Source organism: Mesitornis unicolor, unplaced genomic scaffold, assembly GCF_000695765.1.
Source record: "Mesitornis unicolor isolate BGI_N332 unplaced genomic scaffold, ASM69576v1 scaffold5435, whole genome shotgun sequence".
In the NCBI taxonomy this organism is placed as follows: domain Eukaryota; kingdom Metazoa; phylum Chordata; class Aves; order Mesitornithiformes; family Mesitornithidae; genus Mesitornis; species Mesitornis unicolor.
The window spans coordinates 35,340-44,922 of NW_010184748.1; the positions used below are offsets into that span (position 1 = coordinate 35,340).

At 43.7% G+C, this 9,583-nt stretch overlaps 1 protein-coding gene across 1 annotated transcript in view; it reads left to right on the forward strand.

Annotated features, from left to right (window-relative positions):
• Positions 1–254: 254 nt before the first annotated feature.
• Positions 255–9,583, forward strand: part of GPA33 (glycoprotein A33 (transmembrane)) — a gene marked incomplete at its 3' end in the record, with an annotated part of 13,309 nt that continues 3,980 nt past the window's right edge. Inside the window, exons 1-5 of the mRNA XM_010184577.1 lie at positions 255–288; positions 4,895–5,046; positions 5,962–6,172; positions 6,731–6,889; positions 9,439–9,552. Of these exons, the coding sequence (XP_010182879.1) occupies positions 255–288; positions 4,895–5,046; positions 5,962–6,172; positions 6,731–6,889; positions 9,439–9,552 (670 nt within the window). The remainder of the gene's footprint in view (positions 289–4,894; positions 5,047–5,961; positions 6,173–6,730; positions 6,890–9,438; positions 9,553–9,583) is intronic.

Consider the following 9,583-nt stretch of genomic DNA (forward strand, 5'->3'; position numbering starts at 1 on the left):
ACAATTCTCCTCTCTGCCCCTAGGCAGAGAGCAGCAAGCGATGTCAAAGCCTACTGGTGATCTGGCTTGTCATTCTGCCCGGGAGGGGAGTGGCAGACTGCAGGAGAAGGACTTTAAAAAGAGACAGAGGAAGTGACCCGGTGATGCCGCTGTGAAGCAGCCCTTCAGCTAAAGCCAATTACTTACCCAGCCACCTAGAGAGTACAAGGAAGAGCACTTTGAGGTAAAACAGAGGAGAGATGAGGAGGATGGCAATGAAGAGACTTTCGCTGTTCATTTTCAGTGCAAGTGAGTACTAATTTGGTTATGTCCTCAAGGGTTGGGTAGAAGGAAACAGCACTACAAAGTCTGAGTATTCCAATGGACTTTGTGCGCTTCTTTTTTGTTTAGTAAAAGTTCCTTCATGTTTATGACCAGGCAAGTGTGTTTACCATCTTTGTGCTGAATGTCCAGATTCACAGGCATCTCCTAAAGCCGCAAGACAGTGTTAGGAACAGGAAAAGAATGCTATTCTTCATGAGGCTGGAAAATACTTATTAAAAACAGTTTTAATTATTTCTGCTAAATACAGTGTTCATCTCTGAAGAAGGAACTTCCTCAACTGGAAGTGGGAAAGTCCTTGGGTTTTATTCTTTCATACATAAATCTGCATGTAGCGTACATCTGTGTAAGTTTAAAACCTACTGTTTATCCGTACTCCAATACAACTTGTGATCTCTATGTATTACTCACATCAAGGGGATGCACAGCGATCCCTACTAATACACAGAAATCAGCCAGCTCGCCCTTGGCCTTCATCACAACTTGCCTTTTCTCATCCTGCCTTGCAGGACCTGCGGCCTCAGTTCCACTGCTTTGTGACCCGACTTGTCTTCTCATGCCAATGCCCCTACACCTTCTGCCAGGCTTCAGATAAAGCTACACACATGGAAGGATTGTGTTTATCAAAAATCCTGAAAACCTCACTTCCACAATAAGACCCACAAGAAGGAAATTCACAAAGTTTAACGTAATTAGAAAAAGTAGATGTGCTCCATATGAAACAAATGTGGCTGGGGTCATGATTTGATGATCATTATGCAAATTGTTTAACACAACTGGTATTCATTCTCCTTTTCATTGTTCTCACCTTTCATGCTATCCAAATTACAGACGGGAAACTTTTCAGAGCAGAAATATGTATTCTGGGTGAAGCTCTTCTTGCCTGTTTGGGCAGGACTCAAATGGTAATAATTCAGTGTTAAAATGCTGGCCTGTAAAAAATTTCTGGAGAAGGTATAGTAGATTCCTGCACATGGCAGTGTGGTGTTGGGTTGCCAGAGCTGCTCTGAATGAGCTGCATCAGGATCTCAGCACAGGCTGACTTCTGCTGCACAGATTTCCACGGCATTGTGTAACTGGTACTGTGTAATTGCTGAAGGAAAAGCCCCTAATGCTCATTCTCAATCAAACAAAATATTTACTTCTAATTGCAAATTTCACATTTAAGAGGCTTCCCCTCTCCCACTTTGGAATTAAATTTTAGCTAGATCCTGAGGTAAAGTATTGAGGAATTAGAAGTCAAAGCATTTCCTCGTAAAAGTGAAGTAACACGTTTCTACTTTTCCTGCTTTTCTCACTAGCCAAATCTACCAAGACAGATCAGCAATAATAATATTGCTTAATCGGAATCTCATGTTTTTCAGCAAACAAAATATTCCTCTAATTGTTTTCAGCTCTATTAATTGCCCTTAATTCTGTTTCAGTGAACAGTTACTCAGTAAGGAATGTGAAAGTAGATACATCACTTTTATTTTCTTCTTCCTTTGTACAATTGAAAAGAGATAAAACCTTTCTCAATTCCTTACAATGTTGTAGACATACTAATTAGTACCACCAAAAAAAAATTATAAGGCTTAAATCTAGGTCATCATGACACCATCTCTCTAGTCCTGTACAGGATATTCACCTTCTCTCCGTTTCTGAAGTTCTTTCAGAATTGGTGCTCTCCTCCCTTCAGCTGTACTTGGACTAGATTCTGCTTTCCCTCGGAAAAAAAAAACAAAACAAACCCAAACCCAGCCAACCCCTGAAGAATAAACCCTGCTTTTTAGACATGCTGACTGTGACTAGCTGTCTGTTGGTGGCTTTGTGAAGTGAAATGTGGTGAGAAGAGGGAAGGAGGAAATCAGTGTAAGTAAATGGTGTCTCAGAATGAAACCGTGCAGCTTCCCCAGGAGCCAGAAGGAGCCTCAACAAAGGAGCAGTGGGAGCCAGAAAGAGATGTCGTGGGTGAGAAACAGGAGAGCACCAGAAGTTGGCCATCAGGGTGACAGCAACAGATGAATAAGCAGTCTTGCGTGTTACGGGCTGTGTCTCTTGTACGTGGTATTAGGTTCAGCTGTTCCCTGACTCTGCACTAAAGACACGGTAGGAAAAAAACAAAGCTAGATCTTATTTACAGGAGGATTTGAGTAGTCCGATCGAAGAAGGGAAAAGTACTTGTGTGGGGAAGCCTTAGGGTTGGGCAGTCTCTTCTCTGCCTCAGGGCTGAGTTAATGACCTGTCAGTGAACTCTGGCCTGGTGGAACCAGTTTCTGAGTAACAAAAGGGTCAGGAAATGCTTTTGTGCCATCTCCTAGTACAGCTGGTGGTACTTTCCACCTAAATGCAGGAAAACTTCTCTATCCAGTTGCCACAGGCACAGAGAAAGCTTTCATAGGTGTCTCTAATAAAGAAAGCAAAATGAAAAACGCAGTCAGAAAGAGACCTGGGGCTATCCAAACATGGCCCTTGCACTGGGTGCTCCAGAGCAGGGAAGGACCTGGGAGTGGCTGCAATAAAACCATGCTAGAAATACTTTGCCCCAATGGTTTCCTTCTCATAGCTGTCAGCAGCTGTAAATAAATTAATCCCTGAGAGAACAGAAACCACCACTGCCATGTCACACAGGAAGACTCAAACACACGTTTAACTAACTGCAAGACCACAGAACAACTCAGTTATGTGATGGAGAATGCAGAAAGGTGGGAACTTCAGCTGGTAGCCTCCTCCTCTGGTCACCTCACCTCCTTTCCTTACCAGGACGCCAACAAGCGGAGAAGGCAGTCCTTGTCCTCCTGCTGAAAATGTCTGAAGCTGCTTCTTGAGATGGCTGTGGAAGAGCCTGGCAACAAGGAAAGAGGGGTGCAGGGGAGGGAAAGGTTTGGCTGCTGTGAAAATTCCCGTCAAACGCCTCTCAGGAGGGGGAAGATGCAGCAGTTCTCTAAGTGTAGGTCATTTCTAAGACGTGAAGGACCATTTGCCATGGAGGACCATTCGACTGGATCCAGGAAGCTGTTACAGAAGCTTTGGCCTCCCCCGAGGGGGAGCAGATCCCTGTGCCCACTGCCCCATGTTACCCTGTGCAAGGACCTGAATTGCTACCAGCAGATTCCTGTTGCAGTGACAACAAAACCTTTTGGGTCCCTACACTGTTAGTTTCTAAGGGATGCTATCATTCACTGCTGTTATAGTCAAGGATCTGGTAGTGCTCTGCTTGCCAATGGCTTAACCTTGCTGACCTAACGCATGTGGCTGTGGTCTTTTCCCGACTAAAAAAGCACGTATTCACAATCCGTTTGCAACTCAAGGTGGACTGTAGATGTGCTTTGTTCTCTCCCTTACACATTACATGTCCTTATGGATCTCACCTGGACAGAGCTATGGCAGAACGAGGACCCAAAGCTTGTTAGATGGCAACATTTCGGTCAAATCCTCTTTGGGGAACACTGACTCAGCCTGGTTCTTTCAGAAGCAAACTTCCACCACCACACACAGTGTGCTCTTCTCAGGGAAAGCGCACATCTCTGCCTCCATCCACTTTCTTCCTTACTGGACCATGTTCCTCTTTGCCATGGGAGTGCCTCTGAGCAGCACTGCCTTTCTTGCCTCCCTGCACTCTCTTTAACTGGTTTCAGACTTGTATTTTCAAAAAATTATTCAGTTTAGTGCCATAAAAAAACCCAAACAAAACAAAACAAAAACCTCACACAAACTGTAAGAAGAAAGCAGGTGTTCTTAAACACAAGTTTCCACAGGCATGAAGGTCATCTGCGGCAGGGCAGCCCAATTCTGAGAATAACTAAGAGCTGCCACTAGCTAATCGTCGTGTCTGATGAATTAAGCAGCGGGTCAAACGGAACACAGCGTACAAGAAACATCAACCCTGCGCCCTGCATGCTGCACCAGGGCACTGAGGATTTCTGGTTTATTCAACTCTCAGCTATTCCTGTGCTCCACAAGCAGGAGCTACTATTCTTGAAGAAACGTGACTACTACCTTGCTCATTTCAAAAACAAATAGCTATTCTTCTCTTGTTTCCTTCAAGCTCTCTTTGCCTTTCCAGGTTTTCCTCTTTTCAGGGCATTACATAAACAGGTTTTGATTCCCTAGCACAAAATGTCATTTCTCTATGGACCTGGATTGAGGCACGTTACTTGACAGTTTTCCTGATCGCTGAAATTTTACAACATCAATTTGTTAGTTTAGCTTGAATCCTTAAGACTGCTGATGCACTTGTATTATCTGTGTATCTCTCTCCCTCTGTACATTTAGAAATGTCAAAGGACGTCAGTCACACTGAAAGAGGGCTCAGGAAAAAGAAATACATCTTTATAAAATCTATGGCAACGGATGTCCAGGTAAAGAAGACGGAAGCAAGGAACAGAAAGCAGAGTTTAGCTCTTAGGCGTCCTATGCAGCAGCTTCCCATACTCAATCAGTCACAGTATATATCACCTCTTGCTCACAGGGGAATGTCACGGATGACAGGGGTGACATGGGGTTATCGTGGCATGTAAGAAAGCCAAAGAGACACAACATGGAATCTAGACCTTGTTAATTTTGCTGACTGCAGAATTTATTCTCTTCCTAGTTCTGGCGACTGCTCATGCCCTCACTGTGGAAGCACCTGACAAGAAAATACAGGTGGCACGAGGGAACAACGTTACTCTCCGCTGTCATTTTAAAACAGAGGCGCCTGTTAACTCAGGAGACTTTTTTGTCTGGAGGAAAATCAACCGTGTGGTAAATCAAGTTGCATAAAGAAACATACAACAGGGCACCCAAGAAGGGGGTGGGAGGAGAGATGGAAGCGGGCCTGCGGGTGGGAATGTGTGCTGAAAGAAAAAGATTCCTTCAAGACTTTCTTGCTCTCAGAACTAAACAAACAGAAGCACTGGTTCTAGATGGAATTTATCCCAAATCTATTGCACGACACTAGGCAAGGGCCCGCCCTTCTCCTTTCTCTCTCTTGGTCTTGCATCTGTGTATTCAGGATACATCACTGTAGGTCCTGTGGGTTTACATCTATTAACATATGTGACATACTCAGATAAAAAGGTATGTAATATTTTAAGTAGATATATATTATACATATGTATTTATATATACATATTGTTGATACTATAGAAAAAGTTTTAAGTTGATGACAGTAGTACATGGAGAGATTCTCGATGTCTCCTACAATCATATGGAATATTTTAAGGTAAAGAGACCTTTTAAGTTCTCCTTGACTTCTTGGGAATTAGTGAGAGACAAAGCAGCCTTTGGAGATCTCCTTGCAGTAACTGTCAAGGGTTTCTTCTCTGAAGATCCTTGCTGAAGAAAGCAAGGGAGTTTGTGTAATCATAGGCAGACTTGATTGACATACAGATCTCAGACAAGTCTCGTGGTGTTCTGTCACAGAGAGGAAAGGGGAGTAAGCCCTAGCAAAAGAAATCATTTGTCTCTGACTTCAGATAAGGTGGGAGAAGGGGATTCCAGACAGAAACCCAGACCCTTTTGAACTTCTGTTTTTCTTGGCTTTTTGGCAAACTGGGGCATCTTGACGCCCTCTTTTCCAAGCTGCTCTTCTCTTAAGAGTGGCCTAATCTATTGAGTTAGGTTGTAACTCACACAGAAGAAAACTAAGATTGATCATTTCCCCTCCCTCCCTCTCAGGACGATGCTGTCACTAGGTATTTTGATGGGCTTGTATACTATGGCAAGGGCTATGAAAACCGCATACAGATAAATGGGGACGTAAACAGCGGGGACGCGAGCATCACCATCAACGCAGTGACCATGGAAGACAACGGGACGTACGCATGCAGCGTCCATCTACGGAATGACCTCCCCAGGCACACTGCATTCTTGTCTCTTTTTGTCCTCGGTAAGCACGATGGAGACAACACCGGATCCGTTACATAAAACACTGTCCTTCCTCTGATAGCCACTTCAGTTCATACAACAGATTTTCTAACAGAAACAAACCACTTTTCAGGAAATCATCATCCACAATTCCATCTTTGGTCTTTTCCTACTACTACAGAAGTAGGTTGGAAGGCTTAGAGCACCCAACTCCCTTAGATACCCGATTGGAGAAAATAAGTCTTCAGAGTTGTATAGTTCACTTTCCTAATACCCCCTGCCTCATTACAGGGCAGTCCTCATTCCCCTGTGGCTTGTCATACCCCAGTTACAAAAGGAGGAGTTATCCAACACTGTCAGACATAGCCCAAAGAGCATCTTGCAACTCCTTTTAGGATAACCAGTGCCAAGAATGGAGAAACAAAATACAGACAGGTCCACTCCAGTTCCTTTGAGAAGAAGGTAGTAGGCCGCAACACCAGATGGTTTAGCAAGAATAAAAAACACAGGTGCAGGAGATGGGTTGAAAACAAAAACTTACCTCTGATTACTAAAATTCCTCCCCTTTTTCTTTCTTCAGTTGCACCATCCAAGCCAGAATGTCAAATTTTGGGGACACCAGAATATGGACAGACAATTAATCTGACCTGCAATTCTCATGAGGGCTCTCCAAAGCCCACGTATAGCTGGCAAAGCTTCAATGTACAAAATGAGCCCCGTGTGCTGCAAACAACAGAAGGTATGGGAAATTCAAAGTCATTGAGTCTTTCAGCTCTCTGCAGATCAGGGTTGGAAATATTTTGAAATGCAAATACAAAAACACACTTAAAGCTTTTTTCTAGGAAGTTCTCTGACAAGGCTTTTGAAAAGTTATCTTTTTGATACAAGACACACTCAGGAGTAACTTAGCAGGGGGAAAAGACGGTTACCTGAAGTAACAACGCTCGGTAAGATTTTTCACTTCAGCTCTCACCTGCCAAGAAAGCTGGCTCAGTCTGGAAGCAGCCAGAAGTAATTACTTTTCAATTGCTGGGTGTAAGGGGGGCATACCATGAGGAATAACAGCAAGGTTTCTAACTGCTGTATCTTTATATCCCAGCTCGCTCAACAGTGACCAGGTCACTTTCTCTGGTAAAGGCAAACAAAAGCTGGCTCTGGAACCTACTTTCCTTCTAGGGGTGACTCCTACCCTAGAGGAAGGTGGTGTCAGAAAGAGTTACACCATGCCTGCTTTGAGCATACAAGAGGTTTCTGGTTCTTTAGGACTGTCACACAGGCCTCAATATTTTATTTTCATTTAAGTCAGTATCTTAAAAAGAAAAAAAAAAAAAAAGGAACTGAATTTCCCTGACAGGACCTTTTGTAGATCTACACACACAAAAATGAGGACTTAATAGTCTTTTAAGTGTAGTAGTGACAGAGGAGTCATATTTATTCCTTTCAACAGCTTTGTTTCTTTGGGGTATGTTTAGCTCCAGAAAGACTGAGTATCTGAACCTCCCCTTTTTGGTTTCAGCTACTGTAGCATCTCTAAAGAAGTAAACTAAGTATGATCAGACTCAATAGGATATTCAACACTCACTCGCCGATTCTTGCAAAAAATCATGCAAAAGATAAATGTCATCAAGGACACAAACCTGATTCATTTGACTGGCCACTAAGTGGTGCCAACACATCACGCACAGCCCTGAACATACCAGGAGCTGTCCTCTTGTAGCAGCAGCTGCTGCCTGCTTCTGCAGTCCTTCTTAGAGTCCCTTCCGATCCATGTCTACCTCATTCTTTGTTTTCATCAGAGCTCCCATCTCCAAGTAGTGTGTCGACCATCCCCTTCTGCCCCAACCTGGCTGGACACCCTACAGTTGCCGCAAGCAATTTCTTTCTGTGCTAAGCAAGTCCCAGTGCTGCAGAGTGTGTAGAAACCCCTTAGGAGCCACTTCAAAATTGATAGTAGCTAACCTGCATTTTACCCAATTTGACTCAATTACTTTTGATTTAATATAGGAGGACTTAGAGTTGCAGCCTATAACCAGACTGTAAGAGCTATAAACATCACATCGCAAAAAAAAAAAAAAGGGAAGAGAAGTAAGGATGGACAGTATGTTGAGACTAAAAAAAAAAAGAAAAAGGAAAAAAGAAAAAACCAAAATCAAGCATTTAGTCTGCTATTTCTTGGTTTGCATGCTCTTTTACGATCTGGCGCTAGGTGCCAGCAGAGACTAAACAGAATCATCCCAGTCCCAAAAGTGGGCTGGAAAGAAGTGAGGTCACAGGGAAAGTAAAACAGGGAGTCACTGCAAAGTATTCAGAGCTTTTTGCTTCTAGAGCAGGAATCTGGACCTTTTATCAGTAGATCACAACCAGAAAGCATGGACTATGTACTACTGTGGCACAAGCTGGAACACAGGAGGTTCCACTTAAATTTGAGAAGAAACTTCTTCTCAGTGAGGGTGACAGAGCACTGGAACAGGCTGCCCAGAGAGGTTGTGGAGTCTCCTTCTCTGGAGACATTCAAAACCCGCCTGGACGCCTTCCTGTGCAACCTCATCTAGGTGTTCCTGCTCCGGCAGGGGGATTGGACTAGATGATCTTTTGAGGTCCCTTTCAATCCCTAACGGTCTGTGATTCTGTGATGTACATAAATGTCAGCTAGAGACGTAACAAACAAAAACTGACTGCTTGAGCTAAGCTTTAGCACATGGTTCTGAGCTCTGTTAGGTTGAACAGAAAACACCAGTATCATGGCAATCTCACTTCACTGCATTTCTTTTCCTGCATTCATTTTCACAGCTTGCATGGCGCCTCTCCCAGACCAGAAAACTATTCCCCCCACTGCTACGTAATTCAGATCTGAAATCCTAAGAGCCGGAGGACTGAAGAGCCTTTTATTAGTTTACAGGTTATTTCATCAGATAGCCAGTTCTCAAAGCCAGATGCCAGTCTGGGCCATCTTCTACTTCTCAGTAACATCAAATGCAAAAAAAGCTTTCACTAAGCACACACAGTTCTTTACCCTCCACCGACAATTTTCTTTCTCTCTAAAAGGACTGTTCAAATGCCATGCGTTCCCTGTAATCAAAACAGCACACTTCCGTTTGCCCTCCCACAAATCACACTAAAACCTAGGGACAAGCATGGCAGCTCCCAAAAAGACAGAGCAATCCATCAGCTTTAATAACCTCTCACCAGTCCCACTACCCTGGGCTGGAATTGCAGGGCTGCTGTCCCCACTTCCTTCCCTGCTTTAATTCTTTTCTTTTTTTGAACTGGCTTTGTGTTTCTCAACAGGGGAACTAATAACTCTGAAGAATGTCTCGGCAGATACCTCTGGCTTCTACATCTGCACTGCAGTAAACATTGTGGGAAAGGCATCTTGCAACATGACAGTCAGCATCGTGCCACGTAAGAGATGGGGTTGTTCACTGGAAGAGCG